Source organism: Pempheris klunzingeri, chromosome 12 (assembly GCF_042242105.1).
Source record: "Pempheris klunzingeri isolate RE-2024b chromosome 12, fPemKlu1.hap1, whole genome shotgun sequence".
Classification (NCBI taxonomy): Eukaryota; Metazoa; Chordata; class Actinopteri; order Acropomatiformes; family Pempheridae; genus Pempheris; species Pempheris klunzingeri.
This window is the reverse complement of record NC_092023.1, coordinates 6,318,630-6,341,324: the sequence shown is the minus strand read 5'-3', so window position 1 is coordinate 6,341,324 and position 22,695 is coordinate 6,318,630. Positions and strand designations below refer to the sequence as shown.

Genomic DNA, 22,695 nt, shown 5'->3' with positions numbered 1-22,695 from the left:
TGGTGGTGTCATGCATAGCGTGTGGACTGGGTGGGTGGTGATACTGAAAGCAAGGTGACTGATGTCCCACAGGACCAAACCCGGGTGTGGAGGCAGCCCAAGGCTCTATCCAGGCTCCAACTAACCCCAGAAGTCCTCCCTCTCTTTCTTCTCCTCAAGCACCCCCCTAACATAGTCTGTGGGTGGTGCTGTTAATAATGTGGCAACCAGGAAGATTAATTGTGGGCAAGCAGCAGGATTAGGAGGGGCTTTGGGGGGGGGGGCAACAGGCCAGGAGAGGCCCAGGCTTGTGATCTTCCAAGCAGGCCAGGAAATGAGGCAAGCAGGGGCGCAACTCTGTGGCTCAGAGGAGCACGGAGGTAGATCAAATAGAGAGGGCTCACAATTCCGTCTTAACGCCTGAGTTGCTCTGTTAGCTCATGATAATTGTCACAGACAGACCCTTTGTGTGTTCATTATGACAGCCAATATCAATTATATCCTCAAAACCAAACGCAAAATTAGATCAATAAAGATATTTAGTGCTAATTAGTGATTGAGATCAGAGGGGTAGTGATAATTTTGGTGTTGGATCTCTAATCGGCCCATTCCAGCAACAATTCTACTGTAGTTAAAAAAAAAAAAATCAAGTATGAATACCTGACTGTTTTACCTCAAATAAGAGGTGTCAGGTTTTACAAGGTACAGTATGTTCTTGTTTTTTTGAGCTGTTTTACTTCTTGTATTACACATTCCATACAAGCAAAGGGGTGATCTGTGATATTTCTTAACATGTTTCAGCCACTCCAGAGGCTGAGAGCCGCAGGTCCGCTGTCAAAACAATATTTCCACAGTATCCCAAGCTGTTTCTTTTAGAAGCATGGTCCACCAGCATATATGTAGTATAGTCTCAATATAGGCGTATTTTACCATTTTTCCCCTTTAGAGTAATATGAGACACATGCTGGCCAGACCTTAATGCCTTTCAGAGATGCTATCTGAAAGCACATTATGTGATCGTTTTCAATTCACAGTGCTCTCTTTGCCCATGAAGAATATGGTTCCATTTAACAGTGCAGGCCATTCCATTTCTCAAGGTTATGCATGGGCATGTAGAGGAACAACAATAAAAGTGGGAAAAATGCAGCTCCAAACCATCTCTAATATGTATTTGTCAGTTGAGTCTCTTGCTATGATTAAAGGCCCAGTGAATTCCTTCCTGCAGGAAAGGAAAGTATTTCTGCAAAGGCATCAGATATCGCTGTGTCATGATAAAGTGCCTGCTCCACTAGCTAAAAGGCTAAGGGAAGGAAGAGGATGTTTTGGACCTTGAAAGAGCACAAAAGAACAACAACACAAGAAACTCTTGACCTGTATGGGAACATGCAGAGATTCAGCCCTCTGTTTTCTCTTTGTCGTGAAGCAGTATTTGTCACACTTGTTTAGTCTGAACCTCTGACTGTGCTTACAATCAATAGCTCATTCTAGTTGCGCAGCCAGGAATCTGTGCACATGCTTACCTCACATTTCAGTTATGAGACATTAAGTAAGACAGTCAGTCCGACTGAGATTTGCCTTTAAATACAACTTGCATTTCCTCCTTTACAATCAGCGTAGAGGAGTCATTTTGTTTCAATTGTCAGACTTTCCACACATAACCACTCTGCATGTAGCTGTTCAAAGTGAGTGACGCCTACCCTTTGGTTGACCACTGCAGGGAGGTCACGGCTGAGTGAAGGTTAAGACCTCTCCTTCCTAACCACGTCGTAGATCAAATCATCAAAGAGAGGACTGTAGCTCCATAACACATAAGAAGTAATAAAACATGACCTGCCACATTATATCATAAAACAGGAGCGCTGTTCCCAGCATTTCCTGTACCCGTCCCAAAGGATTTATGACACTCACGGTCAGCTACAGTGATATGTGTCATCTTAAAACTTGTTTTTTTTTTTTCTTTTAAATACTCATTCTGTTTGTATGTCTCCTTTTCTCTTAGCCCACTAATGAGGCTGGATCTGATAGTCACCCACTGCCCTACACTCCTCTACCCCGAGGATCCAGAGATGCCAGGAACCACAAAGGTAAGGAAAGAGAAAGCCCTTTTGGACTCATAACCTTTTCAATCAGATGGTTTTTGCATAAATCTGTACAGATATTCAGAACAAGAGGCAATACAAGTCATTATCATATATTCAATCAAAACCTAGGTACACGGATTATGTAAATATAAGTCATAACCCCGAACAGCTGCAGAGAGTGGGAATCTATTGACCTTGAGGCTGAGTTGAAGTTATGTTATCTATGCTTATTGATCTCATCTCATGTGTGTGATGTGTTCATAGTGCTAATAAATCTAAGTAATCTAGGTTAACTCTGATCTGACTCCATGCGTGGGAGCGCACTGTACATAAACAAGATGAAACATCCTTGATCTGTTGATACAAGACATTGATATTGCCTCATATTGACCCAGTGTTGATGTAATTGTGTGGCAACTTTCTTAGCATCAAACGCTCCGCTCTAATAAGAATGCATCACAATCATTATAAAGATACAATGTTCTAAATTTATTAAAAGTTGATCCTCAGACTTAATCATGAGACGTATCATAGTATCACGTACAATAATAGCTGCATTAAAATTAAGCTATTTTCAAACCACATATATCAACACATCGTCAGCGTAGATTTAAAGTCATTTTAAGGAAGGATTTTTCATCATTCATTCATTCATTATTAAGTAGATGATGTAGTAATTAAACCTGCTATATTGTGAGTTGCTCGACATCGTCAGACTGTGTTTAAATGCTCTGAGTGTGCAGTTTTCAGTATAATCAGGTTTCTCTGGTGTCAAGCCCCCCTGTTTCCAGTATAGTTCCTGAAATAATCCGCTAGTTCTTATGCCTGTGACATTCACTGTTTGCTCAATGCAAAACAAATGTGATGGGTTGACCACCGCTACGGTAACACAGCAGTTCAATAGCGAGCATCTCTACCCCTCGTTTCTGGTACCAAGGACATATCTATGTCATGAAAACCTGAACAGTGGCAACTTTCAGCAGATATAAGGACAGGAAGAGCGCCATGCTTTGTCAAAATCAGACCTGGCTAAGAACAGTCCATTTAAAGGTGAGAGGATCTGACACATGAAATATTTTCCCCTCCGTCTAAGATCTGAGCACCAGTGACAGTCTCCATTTGTTATTTTTATGATGCAGCACTGCAGTCTTAGATAACACAGCCCTCATCTTCGCCCTTCACCTCCTCTTCATGTCCCTGCCTACAGCCCCTACCCCAGCCCCCCCACCTTTTCTTTTTTTTTTTTATTTACACTTCTTAAACATACTTGAGTTTTCTTTATGCATTGGAAACGGTCACAGTAACTCTTCTTTCAAAGAGAACAAAGCTGTGACATAGCACTGCTACAGCAAACAACATTTTTCAGACAGTAATTCCAAACAACTGAGCATTTACTGGGTTAAATTCAGGATGTAAACAATAGGGGTGGAACAATATGCTGCAGGATTTTATGTAGCTCAATGCAACACTCCTGCACCAATATGCATGGTAAATTAAGCAATTCACTATGTGGTTTGTTCAAAATCTGTTGAAAAAGTAAGGTGCTCTGCTGATAGTAGAATCTAGATCTGGTTTACATCATCACAACAGCTTGTTTTGTGATTTTGTTTTGTGCTATAATGGTGAGAAACCACCCAGTACATGAGATAAAAGTTATGCTGTATTGAATATATAGTGAAGTATGATTCAATCAAATCAAACCGTGAATTTAATGGATTATTATAGTGAGCAGCAAAAGTGTTTCTAAGTACACATTATACAGTATGTGATCGTGACATTAATTGTTTTTAGGGTCAGTGAGATTGCCCTTTTTAATGGTGGTACAAGGGACACTGTATAGTGTTTTCCCGACTTGTGCAGTAGCAGGCAGATCAGCAGCACTTCTGACATCGCCTTGTCGGCTGCACAGAAGGAACCTCCCTTTCCTCCTTTGCACCCACCCCCTCCACCGTGTCACCTATGTGGAAGCCCCAGAGCCTGGGTGCCAGAGGTAATTACAGCAGCGAGGAGCTCCCAGAGGAGGGCCGTGCTGGCAGGTCACTGCCCAGGGAGAGAAGGGTGGAAGCCAAGGACAGAACTCCAGGATAAGCTCCTGTCTTGGTTGGTGGAGGAGTTAACCAGGAGGAGACAGAGCAAAAATAAGGCAGCAAGGAGAAGAGCAGGAGGGAGGGAGACGGGAGGGGAGGAGAGCAAAAGATGGGCTGTTGTGGCGGTGAAATCTAAATCAAGATTTCATGGACCAGATCTGATAACAGATAGGTGGACAGAACAAGGGAAAAATTTAAAGGAGAGTGGACAAGACAGTAAGAGGACCGGCATTACACAGTGAACGAAGATGAGACTTAAAAATGAGACAGAGCTAGACAAAAGACAAAGTGAAGGAGGGTGGTGGGGGGCTTCAGTGTATCTTGGTGAAGGCATGACACAGAGTGGAGTGGAGTATATAGTCTGGCAGAGGGGCCTGAGGATCTTCCACTACTGTCACCTTGGCTCTAACTCTCAGTGCTAGTCTAACTGTCAGCTCAGCTCTAAATCTAACAGTCCAAAATGGAGTCCCAGCCTAAAGTACTGTGGGCCTTCATGAAGACTGGCCTATACCATACTGTCAGGGAGGTATTATGTTCTTGTGCCTTACCATGATGATTTATCTTTTCAACATGCAAAACAATGTGCTGGGTTATTTATTACCAGCTTGTCATTTTCTTAGGGTGACACATTTTGAAGTGAGATTCACAAGTTTATTTCATAGATCTAATTATAACTGTGCTTCAGACTTGATTGATATATCCATGTGCACAGAGGGGATTTTAATGAAATACCTTTCATTCCTGCTGCAGATTTCAATAAATAGGCCAGACACTAGTAACTGCTTTTTTTTTTTTTTTTTTTTTTTTTTTTATACAGGGATCAGATTAAATTTGAGTAAGCCATCCCTCAGCAGTGACAGCAGTAAATGAAAGGTATATCTTTGCACGAGCAGAGTAAACAGACATGGAAAAATGCCTGAAATCTGCCTTACAGTATGAGCCCTGGGCCCTTTTAATCTTGTTGTTCTGGGCCTGCTTCCAGCTACTTTGTATGTATGTATCTTAAATGGTGCACAACTGTTATTGAAATCCCAAGAGGAAAGCAACCTTCAAAAAAAAAATAATAAAAAAAAACCCTCCCTCCTGACGACACCCATGGGGTATCTCACATTTGTTTGGCGGTTCCCTTTCATTACATGTTGGGGTGATCTGCACAGCAACTCCTGCTACACCGCCTCTAGCTCCCTAAGCCCCCCAAAACATGAAGCAATGGGAACAGATCCAAACTAAGAGTAAACTGTTTTATAGTTGCTACACAACAAATAAACAAACATCTGGAAGTATTCAGAGCGGCCCATTAGAAGGGCTCTGGGCTTTGCCAAAAAGGGGTAAATGATGAGGAATGGGCTGTCGAAAGGCTGGCGGAGACAGGGGAGAGGCCAGATGACGGAGCTGTGGGTGCTAAGCACTGCCTTTTAGAGCTCAGCTGGGCTCAGAGAGATCTACACCTGCTGCTATCTTCTCCTCCCCTCCTTTCCTCCACCAGACATCTGGATTGGATACATGACTAATGGATGACTAAACTGCTAGTGGTGAAACTTAGCTGTTGTCGATATGAAGGGAAAGGTTGTTGGTGTGACTGATGACTTACTGTTCTTTGCACAACACACTTAGTAAAACTTAAAAGTGAGTTTGACGGCTTTAAAAAACGTCAACGCATCAGAACAGATTTACAGATCCCCAATGTCTGATTGTTGTTGCTTGTATAATAACCAGAGCTGATTACATTATTTATAACTGCGTGGATCGGATGCTGTTGTGAATACAAATATTAACTTTTCATAAAGTCCTGTGAACACATGTGCTATTGGTTACCGAACTGTTTGGTAAATGAATTGATATATTACCTCAGACATCTGTTTCTTTACTCCCTAGTTGTTTCCCGTGCCTATCTTGAGTGATTCTGTTCATTTTCTGTTTGATGTCACTCTGTTGTTCGACTGAAATCTTTCTGCTGATAATCTTCCCATTCTGGTTTTTGACTGCCTTAGCATGTTCCATGCGTTGGGAAATGTCCTCTCTCTGGATCGTGGTGAGAAAAGACAGAGCACCTTTGACGTTTCCCATTAGGCACATGTACGTGCTCTGCAAGACATTTCACTCAGCCTCGTAATGATTATACCAGCAGGATCTGTCCCCTGATAAACATCACTCTTAAACACAAAGGCTTGCACTGGCCCCCACACAACTAAAATGAGGCATATGGAAAGAACAAAGTGTAAGGTTTTCCTCCACGCTGGTCCAGATTACCATTTTCAGAGCTGCTTTCTGTAAACTTTTTATGATAAACTAAACTATAGGCAATGCGTGCGTTCAACATCAACACATGACAGATGAGGAAATATTGTCATGAGAATGATATATACAGATCTCCCTGCCAGCAGAGCACCATGACCTTGTGTTGAGTGAGGCTCTGCACCAAACTCTACGAGGTGAATTAACAAAGTAAAGACATGGCCTTCTTCCCAGGTACTGAGTTCATAAAAATGTTTCCCAAGCAGTCGTCACTGCATGAGGGTTGTATTTCTTTGGAGCGTTTGCCAGTGTGTGAGCTTATGAGCTGTCTAAGATTTCTAATGACCCAGTGTAAGCTTTTCCTCTACATATAGCTACAAAAATGAAAACCACAAAAGATTATCTTCTTTGTTTCTATGAACACACAAATGTGCCCTCGCAGCCACTACTTTGCTAAGAAATAAAATACTGTACTTCACTGGTGGAAAGTATACTTACCTACAGCTTTTCTGCCACTTAATAGAGAGAAATGTTGTATTTTTTTTTTATTCTACTGCATTTCTTTAACAGCTGTAGTTACTACTTTTTAACATACGATCAACTCGTTGATTGTGATGCATTTGTTCCAAACCTAGCTACCCAACAAAATACATATGAAGTATTTAAGACTAGCTTCACTAGCTTATTTTGAAAGCTAGTTTTAAAAATACTGTAATGATGCACAAAAATGTTGTTATTCATTTTATTTAAGTAAATGATCTAAATACATCTTCCACCACTGCTGTACTGTGCTGAATATACAGGTTCTTGTGATATATCCTTACTGTCTAAGTAAGCATGGCTTGTTGATGTCTTATACACACTGATCCCTGGTCAGTTATTTGGCTTTTTATTAAAAATAAATACAAAAAAAATATTTATAAGTGAGTGCGATGTGTAATTATAATCAAGTATTATTGTGCTTTGTGTGTGTGCATGTCTAGGCAACTGCATTTGTGGTGTGTGTGATCTATTCCAACAGACAAAAACAGCACATTAATTGCTAAAACTGTTCCATAATACATTTTTCTAACCCAGACTTGTACTGAATGAACAAGAACCTGAAAATTTTGTCACATCAATCTATTCTTTGGGGAGGTTGCTTCTGCTGCATACACTATCACAGCACATCACAGTGGTATATACTCCCTGTGTATGAGGACAGGCTCTATTTCCTTTATGTGAGTCAAATGATGTGATATTATTCCTCCCAGGAGTGGATTGGCTCAGCAACATGAATATCCATTAAAGCTGGCCTATGGAGATGGATGAGGGGAGAGGGGACGAGGCAAACTGGGCCTGCAATCCTTCACCGCTGCTTCACATAACACTCTACTGTCTGCATCCAAAGTGATGAGAGCTCATTTTTGGAGGCAGGCCTGTCCTTGTTATTACTAGCCCTGGAAATCACCTCTACGTTTTCTCCTTCAGGAGCAGGCTAGATTAAAATGCCAGGATAACCTCCTCAACTTCCATGACAGGCTTAACTGCCGAACTCTGACGTGTCAGCTTTAAACTGCTTTGAGAAAGCTGCCTTCCACCAAGTGTCATTATCTCTCCGTTATCGGATGGCACTCCTCTCGCAGTGTGTGAATAATTCTGTTTGTGCTGGGTTTGGGGAAATGTCAGTGACACTATTGTTTTTAGCTTGCCGTTTGATGTAGCTGAGAGAGTCTCCTGAGTGTCTTGGGTTTTTAAACTGATGCTGGATGTACACAGCAAAAACTTAAAGTGAAAAGATAAGACTGTCAGCTTCATAGCTATTCCAAGATATTTGTTTGTTAGGTCTTCTTACTAGCGGTATAAAAGTAAATATTACTTTCTGTGATACTCTGCCTTAATAAGGGGTGTTTCATTGTCGCAGTCAAGTTGTAGTATGCTGGAATTGTTTTGAATGAAGTGAGCCAAGCAATTTCATTATGATGCCGCAAAAAGTTCACAGACCGAATTATACATTTTCTAACTGAAAGTTTTTAAAGTAACCTAACAAATTAGTTTGATGCAGCAGTTTTTGTAAAACCTTCTGCACATTATTTTATAATGAACATTAAGAATTTTGAACTCAGAGCCTGGACGCTTATAATCCAGTCCTTTGAACTCCTCCATCCATCACCACTGAAATATGATGATTACAAACTTTGAACCATTTTCTCAGCAGCAGGAAAATATGTAGCCTCCTAAATCTTTACCGTCCGTGACCACTGCAGACAAACCTTTGTTATTTATGATGATACAAACCCAACTGGACTTGCGCGTTAAAACTTGCTCAGACACAAACAGACCCAAGTTGGAAGCACTATGTTGGCTTCAACTTGAAATGTGTCAGGCCGATAGACAAGGACATGGGTATCAGCCAAGTGGGCCCGGCCCTCTTGGAAAAATATACCGCTGCAGCTCTGGACCTTGGTCTACTTCCCAGTTGCACTGGTCATTCTCAGGAAAGTAGCAGAACATAAATCACCCAAAGTGGATAGGTCTTACGGCTAGATTCTGCTCTGAAATTCTGATATTGCTAATGCAGCTATACTATTATTCATTTTCAACCATGATTTGTAGTTGTGGTTCTGGACAACCGAGATGTGGCCTGTGCTTTCCAGTCGTACTTTCAGTTAGAAGTTGGAGCAGGTTTCTGTAGCCTTCATGGTTTCCAAAGGTGGGAGTCTATCATAGTAATTTAGGATGGGGGTTAGCTGCCAGATGGTTTTGGATATTTTTACTGCAGGATGGATGTTGGGTCCACCCGTTTTCTTCTGTGTCAGTACCCCTTCAAACAAATTGCCCGGTGAGCAGGCGGAGTCTGTCTGTGTGAGGGGGCTCGCTACCCTTCATTCTGATGAATGGCTACTAACATGCTGGCAGATGCTGGACAACTTGTCATGCTAAAGGGGACAGCATCAGACCTCAATAAGTCCTTGTAGCTTTGTAATTATTGTATATTACCAGGGATGTTTACAGAGAGATACACAATGTCTCATATCTTTGATTGTTTGGTACTGCAAGTTAACAAAATTAGATACAATACTTGTTAAATACATTTGTCTTGTTGGTTTATGTAGGCTCATATATCTTAATCAGGGTGTTTTTAATAAATTATATTTTGAGAGACTTTAGAACGCAATTCTAGGGTAACTGATCTTGCACAGTAATCATTCAAGATGAAAACATGCCTTAATGCTAGTCTGGTTAATGGCTCCAACAAATTAGATTCCAATTCACTTGGTGGCCTGTTTATCATACTGGGTGACAACACATTCTGCATGGTTTAACAGTTGTGCTATATCACTAAACCTTTCTGTCAGGCATGATCGTAACAGAGCTACATGCCATGAATTCACTAATACGCCGTGAGAAAAGTGGTCACCAGTGATAATTTACACAGCAACATTAAGTGGTGTCCTGTTCGAGGACAGATCAGACACTGAAACAGCTACCTTCCCTGGTTAGCCATGTAGAACAGTTTATGAAGACAAACCTGCAGATGAAGGTGTTTGCACAGCATAGACAGGCATGCACACACACTTCCACACAGCATCGCACTGACGCAAAAGTTTACATCACAGTTTATAGAAACTCTTTCTGGGAAGAGATCCAGAATAAGAGTGGTCTTATTTCATATATATATCTGTTTGCACTGTCAGTGGATTGTTTGGTGAGGTGATCCCTCTCTGTTACTGCCAAGCTTGCACCATCTGGTGCATTGTGTTTGAATGGAAGCTGTATCCATGTCTTGTCCCTGCTCCAGGAGTCAGCCTTAGAAAAGTATTTCCCAAATTGACCCCCAAGTGCCTCCAAGTGAGCAACAATTGTGTGTGTTATGCGAGGCAAGAGCACTGCAGAATGTCGCAACTCGTCCACTGATGGAAGCATGGAAAAAATTCCCTCCCTGGCTTGCTCCCACCATCTTCTGATTTTTTTCTAGAAAGCTTTCCGTACTGTCACACAGCTGGTTGCAGTGTGTATTGCAGCCTTGCATAGAACTGTTGAATCAGCTCAGCTCAGAGGAAACATCTGCAAGATATACATGTTTAGTGACCCAGACATCGTCACTGAAATTTGCTGCCAGCTCTGCACAGTTTTGGAGAAGTAGGATCTCCTGAATGGACCTGCGTAGCTCCAACACGTGCAGCAGTTCTGTTCCACGTTAAAGCCATCAAACCTTAAATAGTAAAATAGAGCAGTGTGATGTTCTCCCACAGCAGCACAGAGAGTAGAAAAGAGACATATTTGCAAAGCTCTCCTCTTTTGACCGCTTTCTCACCTGAGTCCATAACATTTATAAGCACTGTTAGTTCCCTTTTTAAACCAGCCATGGCACATTTTTTCCTTTGTATGTCATTTTCTGTGGAAAAAAACATTGATCCCTTTTCCGACTTAGTTGTGTGTTTAGGAAGATGCTTACAAGACAAAATTACAATCCCTTTTGAGAAACACCAGAAGCTGGGTGTCCTTTGACATGACTATGGAATCCAATTATAATGAAAAAGCCTTAGCTTCTCTACCAGCTGCAACCTCACATCAAATGTCATGTCATCAATACAGCATGCAATGGTTGTCTCCGACAATTGAATTGTTTTCAGTTTATTAATGTACTCATCATTCCCAAATATTGTTTTACACATGACTTTTTGCAGGCAATATTAAATCCTCTGCAATTGTGTATGGCTTTTCCTTCTGAGGAATCCGTAGAACATCTTGATAAAATGCTTTCAACGTTAGCTAACTTTAGCTGATTGTCTCATCAATGTCTGTTGACCTTCTAGAGATTCAAAACAAGCTTGGAAGTATTTCACTGGTTTTTCTTTTAAGTGGTTAAGCGTTGTCAAGTGACACTGCAGCTTTGATGGCTTCATAGGTTTGTTTGACACTGACAGCATTGCAGAGTAGGGTTAGACTCAAACTGGCAATTCAGTGCTTTCAGTCTCCTTGAAGGTATACTGTATCTAAACATAAGATAATAATGACTATTTTTGGGTCATCTTTCATTTGCACTTACTATGAGCTGTGAAGTCAGCAGCAGTTGTAGCATGGATAATGTTAGCTGCTTTTGCCTCACCCTCTGCACTTTCACCAGTGGTTTCTGAGGTGGAGCGCATATCAGAGTCTCTTGTTCGAAAGAGTTGCAAAACAATTCATTGTGGCTCAGAAGAATGTCTGTACACACTTGGAATAATATTAGCCAATACATCACTATGTACATGATGTTTCTGTAATGCATAACTAACTAATCTGCAGTCATGCATAGGTGCCTTAGAGTGACTTAGTGTACGTTAGCTTGCTCACATGATTGCACACGGATTCATGTGTGGCCTGTCATTCATGTTGTGTAAATTGATTAATTTTAAGTTTATCTCTGCTAATAATATGTTGGATTCATGTTAATGTGTTTAAAAAAAAAAAAAGCTCTAGAGTATTGTGGGTCCTAAAACATCGTACGTACACACACACACACTGACACACTCATTCCCAGGTACCCTCAATGCACCAAAGCTATTGTGGTGGAAAGAGCTCAACTCATCTGTCAATTATGGTAAGCTCCATTGGGCTATTGTCTAAACTGTTTTCTCACTCACTGGTGAATCCAGTGATTTATTGTCAACTGGCTTGGCATCAATATACAATTGGGAGACACTAAGCTGTGATGTCTGAACACAAACTATTGTCAGAGTATCAGCATAGCTCACATTAAGTGCCATTTAGATTATTCATTGCATCAGGCTGTGAGAAGGCCATTATCCAATACGCTGGGATTCCAGTCCCATGGATCTGAGCTTCTATTTCTTTTACATTCACTATGCAACTAAATGAGCAACTTCCGAGCTGAACCAAATACAAACACTGTCACAAATTTTGTAGGTCAGCTTGTCCTGCCCTGCCTCGAAGTCCATAAGGTCAACTGGATATGAGTGTCAGAGCTATTTTGTTGAACTGTCATGTATTTTATCTCTCTTAAAATATAAAGGGGAGCCACGGTTAAAGGAAGTAGCAGGTCTTTTATGGTTTGTACTGGCATCAACATTCCAGCTTAACCAGAATGAAAAGAGCGAGGTCACTGAAATGCTAAGAAGTCCAAAACAACCTTTTAATCTGTCACTTTGATTTGCTGATTAAGTCACTTTAAACAGACGGAGCAGGTTTCTCTGTCATGGTAATGTGAGTGGACAAGTTATTTCACCATCATATTTTGATTCGCAGATAGTTTCTGGCATGTTATGTCGCTGCAGTGCAAGATGATTGGATTGACTGAGTCATTTTGGTCAAACATATGAATTTATCCGAGATTGTTGTGATTTAAAAGTCTGTTTGCTTTATTCCCCTCCCTCAGGACAAACATTCATTCAAAATTAAACTTTTAGAATTGGTAGCCATCAAACGTTATCATACCTTAACTGTTCAGCAAGAACATCTGTAAGTCTTTGATTATTGATTTATATACAATATGTGGTGTTCTTTGAGCATACAAGAGTATTGTATGCTGTAATACATGTACTAAAAATGCAGGGAGACCGAAAGATTTACATTTTTTAGATTAAATTATTTTAGTGCAAATAAATAGACAATGTCCATTCTTTGGAGTGCCTGGAGACCTTCGAAAGAAAGCTAAAATATGTCTCTCTATTTGACACCATTAGCAACTGTTAACACATAACCTTTAGCAGCACTGGCCAGCCGCTCCGCACCATTTTAGGCATCCTCCGCAGCTGCAGTTCAGGGCTAAGGATTTGGACAGTTGGATAGCACCGTAGGAGAAGAGGGCATGATATTAGATAAAGTGAAATGAACATGTTCACATGTCTGGCGGTGGGATTCTTTGCTCGCACACTGTGACCCTGAGAAGCAATGTCTCAGGGCTAGCCAACTGTTTGTTATGTGCCCTCTGATCCACTGTGTTTCTGGTTAAAATAACAAGCTTGGTTATATTGTTTCTCCTTTGCATTATACCCTCATGGTATAGACAAATATCTCGAAGTGAAGGTACACATGTTGTACCACCACCTTTGTTATTGTTTTGCTTCATGTAGTAGGCAGTGCATTGTAATAGCTGAGCTGGAAGGATGGTATGAAGATAACCTTGGGAGAGAAGCGATAACACAGCCATGGGCATCTGTCCTTCCTGCCGTCACTAACCCATTGTGACATTTTGGCTGAGGAACAGCATAAGCTACAGCACTATCAGTGTATTTGGACTTTTTACACAATACTTGAAGGGATATCCTCTTTGCTGTTGTGCAGTTTTAGTTTAGCCTCCTTGGTGGTTGTGATAAGCTGTTAGCCATTAGACTGTGGCGAAGTAATCCTGACAAATACAATGAACAAATCAAGGATATTAGTGCTGTGATGTGCAGTCAATAATATTTGGCTTCATTAATTCCCATGCCCTGAGATGACATCCAGCCCCTATTAGGTTTGAAATCTCATCCCCTTCTCCTCTATACCTCAGCTGTGGCTCAACCAAGCAGCCAAGCAGATAATACGCTCTGAGCTCTGAAACATGTACCATTATAATTAGCTTTGTCAGGTCCTAGCCCCTACAACCCTCATGCAGATAATATGATAATATGTCTTCATAACCGGCTGACCTTACATGCTCAATATTTCTCCCCTTATGAAGATTACATGTCAATAAAGTAATTGAGTCCCGGGGTGTGTGGCAAGTGAAGATTTAGGTTATTGGACTTTTCAGGGCAGTGATGTACGAGCGTTATTATTCTACCTGTCAGGAGATGTGCAGGGGGCTGGGGACAGTCCGAGAGTGTCAGGGGGGAAAGGAGAGGAGAGAAGAGGGGCAGAGGAGAGAAAGAGAGAGGGAGTCAGAGATAAGGCAAAAGAGAAAGAGAGGGGAGGGTGCAGAAAGAAATGAAGTGAGCTAAAGAGAGACATGGAGAAGGGTAAGTGAGAGAGACGGAAATGAAGAGAGGAGGGAGGGAGGACTGGGGAGAGCAGAAGAGGCAAGATCATTTCTCACAAGGGGGGACAGATCCACAGTTAATCATTCCCTCATACCTTCATCTCTCTGTCCCCTCCCTCACTCTCTGCATATGAACAGGGGATATGTCATATTAATTAAGAGAAGTAGAGTTACAGTGGAGCCATCCGTCTGAATGGAGCACATGGAGGCCAGAGGGGCATGAAATATTCCGCACAACACAAACCTATCATCACCTCTCCCTCACACCTGATTGGCTACTGTGGGTTCATCAGTTTAAAGTCTGGCAGGAAATGACGGCATGTAATTTGACACTGCCATAATTTTGAGCAGCATATGATGTCACCAAGGATACTTTTTCAACACTTCAGCTTCCGATTTACAGTATTTTGTTGCTTTCCATGCATACTGCCACACAGACTTTGATCTAATTGAATTCACTTTACAAGTAATCGCACCAGACTTGACTAAAAAACAGTTATCATCTTCAGTCTTCTTCTGTATTCATAAGAAGCGCACATATTAATCAGCATTTCTGTAAATATGCGAGTGTTAGCTAGTTTGGTAATGTTCAAATGCAGTCCTTTTACAAGATGTCCTAAAGCCAATATACCAATATAATACCTTTATACTGTACATACTGTAGGCCATATGCACGCTGTATATACTGTAAAATATGAATAAATGAACACTTTAAATGTTTTTTTACTTGTCAAAAAGATAGCCCAAGTAAGTAGCAATTACAGGAATTTCTAAATAATAATAAAGTCTGTTGGAAACTTTATTTTCAAATAACCATTGCATTCCAAAGTTTGGTATAAATCAGACTTAATTTATGCATAATTTACTTTTGATTTCACCACACAGTATCTACACAAATGTTAATTTTCCTCAATAACCCTGTCTCTCAACGTGACGGTAGATTCCCTGATTGTGACGGTGCACGTATATAGTGATCTGTACTTTCCTTTCTTTTCTTTCTTGCCTCATGTTGTGACAAACTGTGCTAAATGCCATATGTCAAGGCACTGTTTTATCCATCATAATCTGACTGTCAGTGCTAGAGACAGAGGAAATGGGATGTGAAAATGAGTGTGGTCGATTGAGGTCCAACAATGAAGGTTACACACATTCTCAGCTGTGACAGAGACAGAAGCAGGGGACACACAAAGGCAGGGTGGGAGAGCAATGTTAAAGGATATTTTACCATGTCCTTTTGGATTAGGCCTGGAGATTGATATCTTCCAGTCAGATGAAGCTCTGATGTGAGTGATCTAGCCCCTCCATCATTGTGACATGCGGCTCTTGGCTAACGCTCATCCGTGTTGATGGGCACACCCTACGCCACAAGGGCCCTGGCTAACATACCCACCTTCCTCTCTCCCCTTCTCTGTCCGCCTCACTCTGCCATCTCTGTTCTTTTATTTCTATTGCCCTTCTCCCCTGTTTTCTGTCACCATGTCATGTCCAATCACTGTTTGGCTGGCCAGGCACTCAGTCGGGCAGGCAGGGAGCAGGAGCCCCAGGTAGAGAACTGCCTAACAGGCGTCAGGATGGGCACTGAAATGACTCTAATAATGGGGTCCCCGTGTGGCCCAGACAGGCCAGCCAGTTAGCAGGGCCAGGATGGGGAGTAATAAGTGTTTGATGTCTGTAGGGGAAGGAAGTGTGAAGGAGTACAGCCAACCCTGGGCACTTCGGTCAGGCAGGTGCAGCCAGCCAGGGTCTAAGGGGAACGACTGTGGAACAAGACGTCAGATTAGTATTGATATGTGTCACACTGGAGGTTGCCAGGCTGTTTGTTTAAGAGAGTGTCTCAGAGTGGTAGCAGCCATGCGGTAATTGATGTCTAGCTGAAAAAGCAAAGCCACCGGACAATGCGATGTGCCTGGTGCTGAGTGAAAGGCAAGAGCTTTATGAAACAACCGTTGCAATTTAATGGTGAGATGAAAGAAAACAATCCTGCACAATGTGCCTATATTATCTGTGTATGTTCTTATGCATGTGTAAAACTCCAGCAGCAGTTACTCTCATGGCTAAATTTGCTTGCCATCTTTGATTTGATGGAAATTGCCAGTGACAGGTAGCGAGGTGCCATTTTGTCCACTGATGCGTGAAGTCCATCATTGTTTGTGTAGTTGAGTTTAGTTAACATGGCACTTAGCGACTGACATTGCTTTAGAGCCAGCAAAACACTGTCATTGTCATGTCATTTATCTTTTGCTAACCAATTTCTGATGTTTTCCTCCCTGAACGCCTCACTGAATGCTTCTAGCTTTTTACAGTGGGCTTGTTCAGATAGACAGAGTTTTGGTGCCCTCTAAGTACAAACTGTGTTTCAACCCCTCAACACATTTGAAGCCCTGATATCAGAGAGAATAGGTTGTCCAGCACCTTCCACTGATAAAGCCACTGCTGTCCTTTCTAGTATGGCTATCTAGTAACAAGCTACTTCCCTTTGAACAGTTTTATGTGGTTGTAATTGACCTGACAATGGGGTTCATTATGCAGTCTCTTTCATGCTGTTTTGCCTGATAATTATTATTTAATGTGTTCAGATGGAGAGCATCATTAATTCATCCCTTCCTCCAATGTCAAAGAGATGAACAGTGAAGTTATCACTCTCTGGTGATTAATATTATGCTCTTTTGTTATTGAATCCTGTCCCAGTGATTAAACCTTCATTGAGTGACTCACCAGCCGCTCTTATTAACGGCACCATTACTGAACGCAGCCAAACCTCTAATTGCTATTTTCACTTTTCTTTCTATTTCGGTCAGAGGTTTGAACCACTTATCTGTGCTTTTCTTTTAATTAGAAATCCTGGGGTGTAATGAAGAACACAATCGATCAGTGTCAGACCGTGTGGCGTGCATGTGTGGTGATTTGTGATCCACATGTTGACGGAGAAAATGGGTGCCTATGATTACTGGCGTCATTAGTGGTTTCATGTGCCCTTACGGGTAGACGAACCCTTTCAGTAACTTTCAATAAGATAAACCAACTTGTCATTACTATGCTTATGGTTGAGTTTATTTTGTGTTTCGGTTTTATGCAACGTGTGTGTCATCAGTGAGTTGGCTGGATGATGGTGGATGCCTTGCAAAATGCTCTCCAAGGGGATTTAGGACTTTGACTAGACTGTCCCCGGCCATTAACCACCCTCCTCTTATCTTCAGACTCCAGAGCTACTGTAACCAGTGTTCTCTCCTGCCTCTATGTGAAATAAATGCCACTGAAATTAATTTCACTATTTTTTTTTTTCATTAGACCACCCACAACGGTAATCTCTTTCTTCAGTCAAAATTTATGTGCCCCAGAATTCAATTTCCTTCTCATCCTCATAAGTTGGAAGTACAAAGACTGATAGGCATTCATCTGGTTCTTACTGTAATTCACCCATCAATGAATAATGCCATCCTCAATTTAAAGTGTTTGATTATAGTCATTTAGTGAACTGACAGTGATGGAGTGTCATTTTTCACACTCAGACCAATGTTGCCGATAAGCTCAAAACATAAATGATATATACAGCATGCATGCCATTGCACGTCTAATCATTGATTAATAAATTATTCTGTCAATATTAGCCCTAATCACACGACTAACCTGTTCTATAACAGTTAGCTCTCAGGACTTGAAGCATAAAAAAACATACAGAAAGTGTTATTGTTGCACTTAAAGGAGAATCATGCGGCAAAATCAACGCGGTATTGATCAGAGCTGGTTGAGCCACAACCCAGCAACGTTCCCCTGTCGGCCTGTGGCAACAGCAAATCTTTCAACTCTCCATCTCCCACACACACACACGCACACACACTATTTCTCTTTCTCTCTCTCTCTCTCTCTCTGTGTCTCCCCCCTTCACTCACTTTCAGTCTCAAATTTGGACTGTTTCACTTTACTAATTTAACCCTCCACACCTAAATATTTAGTCAAAACAAATTCCTAATAAAATATTCCTCTGCAGCAATGGAAGGAAAAACATAACACATTACAACAAATTAAAACTTAAGAATGTGTTTGTGCGCATTATGTGTTAGTGTATATACTGTGGCGGAGAAACATGATGTGGGTGACAAGATTAACTGACAGGAAGTCTACAACATGCCAGGCTGCCTGGTGAGAAGTATTTGGAAAGTCTGACGTCCAAGCCTCATCAAATGTCAACAGAGAAAGCAACAGTTACGTTGTCCTTTTCCAGTGTGATGGACAGGCAGAACATTATGGGGGCTTGTTAAGCAAAGACTGTTACTGTAAGTTCTAATCACTTCAGCAACTGATAGCTAATTGTGTTTATCTTTGCTTCTGTTTTAATGAAATTGCACTATGCATTGTATATAAATGTGCATTTAAAAAAAATAAATAAAAAATTCATTCAAGGTTACTGGATGGTTTACAGTCCTGCATGCCTCACTATGTACTATTGGCTCATTAGAGTACTTCTTGTGATTTAGGCAGTATAATCCCCTCCTTCCTGTCTCTTCTGCCCTCCTTCCATCCCTCTTTCTCTCTGCCTTTTCTCCAGCCTCTGCCTGGGTGAAAAATGGGGCGCATTTCCCTGATAGCCTGTGTGGATGTGGAGAGTATAAATGGCTAATGAATTACAGATGAACATTGACGCAAATTAATCTTCCTGATGTCCCAGGGTTATATGGCAGCTATTTAAAAGTTTAATCAATACGCTGAAGTTGAGAACATGCAGGCGCTGCAGTTGTTTGGCCGCCGTAAACAGCCAGGAGGGGAACGGGGAAGGCCTGAGCCCAGGGCATGCATCATAATGACAGCTATTTATGTTTAATGGACTAAATATTTTTTATTGGGAGAGGACAAATGTCACTTTAATTTTCAAAGTTACACATAAGAGTTTTGCTTTAGACCCAAGAGATGGGTGACACCTCAGCTGTTAAAATGGTTAACTAATTGACAAACAGGTCTATTAGTAGAGTTAAGATGGAGTAAGGATGGATTTAGTTTCAGCATGTCATATTAAACCTTCACGTTCGTTTTGTGAGAAATGTGCATCATAAAAATGATAATAAGATGGTCCCCTTGTTGGTGCCATCAATATGTTCTACTTAAGTGACATTCCCTCTTGCTCTGCTTCTTTACTACTGCTCTCTATCCTTCACTCACACACACACACATATACACATGCACACATCTATGTGTACATGCACAAATGTTGCTGTATGTATATATATTTGCACACACACACAAACATACAGCAGCATTTGTTTGTTTAAACATACTAAACCTATTTCTGTATCTGTAGTTTGTTAGTTTTAGTTTTGTACAGGCACAGTGGTGTGCAGTTGGCATTTTCTCCTGTGCTTGCGTGGGTTCACTCTGGTTTCCTCACACAGTCCAAAGACATGCAGGCTAGATTAATTGGTAACTCTAGATGGGGATGTGTGTGTAAACGGTTGTCCGTCTCTGTGTGTCAGTCAGTCCAGGGAGTCCTCTCACCCCCCATGACCCATCCATTATCTGTAAGTGGTATAGATAATGATTAGATGGAATTCACTTTTTTCATTGACAACAGTTTACAGTGACACAACATGGGATGGTGTTGTACCAAATCCCTGAAAATGTCTGAAAAAAGAAAATACAATCAATCATTTCACCAAATCACCAGCAACACCTTTGAATTCAATAAGAATAGTTCATTATTTGTCATATTTTCTCTAATAATGGTAGCAAAGAAATATATATATAGTGTGCCTTTTCCAAAAACAAACTTCCATTACAAACCTTATGGCACACTTTCACTACAAAGCCCCACAGTACAACAGAAAGTAAAGCTAAAAAATTAAGTGAATCTACTGTTTCAATATAGTAGTACAACAGAAGCCTTTTTTTAGATAGATGGGTACAATAGGTGTTCTGGCCTGGAGCAACCCTGTACTTTTTCTTTTAAGGTTTGTTTACACAGAGCAGAATGCAATTTTATCAGCTTGCCAATGGCAGATTACACTGAAATATAGTATGTACACAGTAGGTGGCATATTTGATAGAGACCACTGTATGGACCATTGCCATATATTGTAAAGACCGTGAGGAAAATGGATGATGTAGATAATCCTGGAAGAGGAAAAGTACAATTATCATTGTTTTCACAAAGACAACATTTGGGAAACACTGGATGCTTTTGCTTTGCCTGATGGAGAACAGCAGTTGCTTGTTGCCATCACTTTTTAGTTGGAAATATTGAAGTTACTTTAAGAAAAATATAGAAATAAGCAAACACAGCCTGCACAAACACACATATCCAGCATACCAATACTGAAACAATTCCATTTCCCTCCATGGCAATGTGCTGTGTGTGCCAGCCCGCCTCTCAGTAGGCTGAATCACAGTCCACTGGCTGTTGGTTTATGGGACACAGGGGGGTTATCTATCTGCAGGCCTCCCTATAGAGAGGAGTTTGCGACTCCATCTCATGACGTTGGGCTGAACTGATAAAAGGACAGCCGGAGATGGATCGTGTCCACAATAATAGCCCTGGCTCACAGCAGCCTACACCCCAACCTCATAAGTCACTCTAGCACCAACTCTTATGGATGCCTGCCCCCAGCACCATCTGACTCCATCCCCCACCTGCCCAGTAGTGTTATTTCAGCCCTTGGAGATAATACAGAAAGTGTAATTGCCTCGTTAATTGGCTTTTTTCTCATTGCATTTTTCCCTGATTGATGGCAACACTGATGGAATTGTTGGCTAAGTGGCTAAACTAGAGGGTGGGACAGAAAAGGAGAAGAGAAAAATACAGCAAGTGAGAAACCACAGTGCGAAAGAGGAATCAAAGAGCGCAAATAAGGGAGTGAAGAGTGTGGAGAAGGAGGAAGACAGAGTGGGAGCAGTTGAGACGATAGGACGAGAAACTAGGAGTGGAGGGAGTGGATTCATGCCAAGAATAGATAACCTTGATGTTAAAAGCTACATCCGTCGGATGTGTCTCTCTGTGACATATTGATGGCCCTTGAAAAGAGTCAAGCTGATTGTATGCAGGGAGCAATCATTAAAACCACTCCATCACCCCTTCTCTCTCTTTTTAAGGAGGATATGTGAGTTAGTATGGCTACAGAATTCCTACAGGTACACTCAGACAAATAGAAGCCCTAACTGTATGTTTGAGTAGAATTTTAGAAATTCTTTTTTTTCCATAATCTATAAAGTATCACAATGTGGACAAAGTATTCACCTGATAACCAAAATCCTTTAATTTATTTTTACAGAATAGGATCTCCATAATATGCAATAGGTGTCAGTATCTGACTGGTGCCCCTAAACTCTACCAGTGACAGAGTAGACCACAGTCCTATCTTATAGTGTTCACACCAGAGAAAGCATTATAACTGTTATTACTGCTAAGACCAGACTGGCTGGTACTGCAAAATGTTAAGGCTCCAAAAGTAATATTTTTCCTTGTGTGAGCCTTTTCTGAGCTCGAACTAGATGGAATAATGCAATGCTTTAGCGACACTCTGGGGCAGTGTGTCGTGGGCATTGCAGCGCTACTTGCAACACACGAGGCGGATGGAGACAGAAACACTTTGTTGTACCCACTTAGTTTCAGGTTGAGTAGCAGAACATTAAACCAGTCTGCAGCCTAACTTTCCTAGCCCACTCTTCTCATACCACTTCTCATATCTACGGTTACTGCTTTCTATAAAAAAAATAAATGTAAAAAGATATATACATTTATTTTGAAGACAGAAGTGTCCTTTAGGAGCTATAAATCTGCTTAGATACCCAGGAGACAGTTCAGATGCACAAATTGAAATGTCTCTAGTAAGGAGTACGTCCACCAGAGCCAAGAGCGTTACCTGGACTGCTGCAGCTAGACACCTTGAAATCTACAGAGTGAATGAAACTGTAATGCTGGCCATAGTAGTTTACAAAGCTGATATAGTTTATATACAAAAAATCGTATATTAACAAAAATAACAAAAAACTTTTGTCAGCATATGTACCGTGTATATGTTGATTTGATAGCGGAGTACTGTACATAGGAGGCTTTGTACAGCTGCCTTACTCACACTGTGGCAGAGTGGCCCATCAAGCCCCCGTAGAGAGGACACATGCTTCGGGTAATCAGCTCTGAAAAGACCAGACTGTCTGACGATGAACCTACACTGCAGCATTCACCAAGACAAAGATACAAGATACAGACTGTACAGCCTTTTTAATAACGACAAGAGGGTTAGCTACTCCCCTTAAAAACAACAAGGTGCTGCGTGGCATATGCAGAACAAAGGCCCGATTGTTCCTCCACTAGGGCATGATGGAAACATTAGCCTCCACATCACTTTGTTAATCTGTCACATTAATGGCTGCTCCCACTGTT

The 22,695-nt window shown here is 41.2% G+C and overlaps 1 protein-coding gene across 1 annotated transcript in view; it reads left to right on the top strand.

Annotated features, from left to right (window-relative positions):
- lrmda (leucine rich melanocyte differentiation associated) overlaps positions 1 to 22,695 on the top strand; it is a 195,542-nt gene that overhangs the window by 168,231 nt on the left and 4,616 nt on the right. Inside the window, exon 6 of the mRNA XM_070841143.1 lies at positions 1,979 to 2,063. Within this exon, the coding sequence (XP_070697244.1) occupies positions 1,979 to 2,063 (85 nt within the window). The remainder of the gene's footprint in view (positions 1 to 1,978; positions 2,064 to 22,695) is intronic.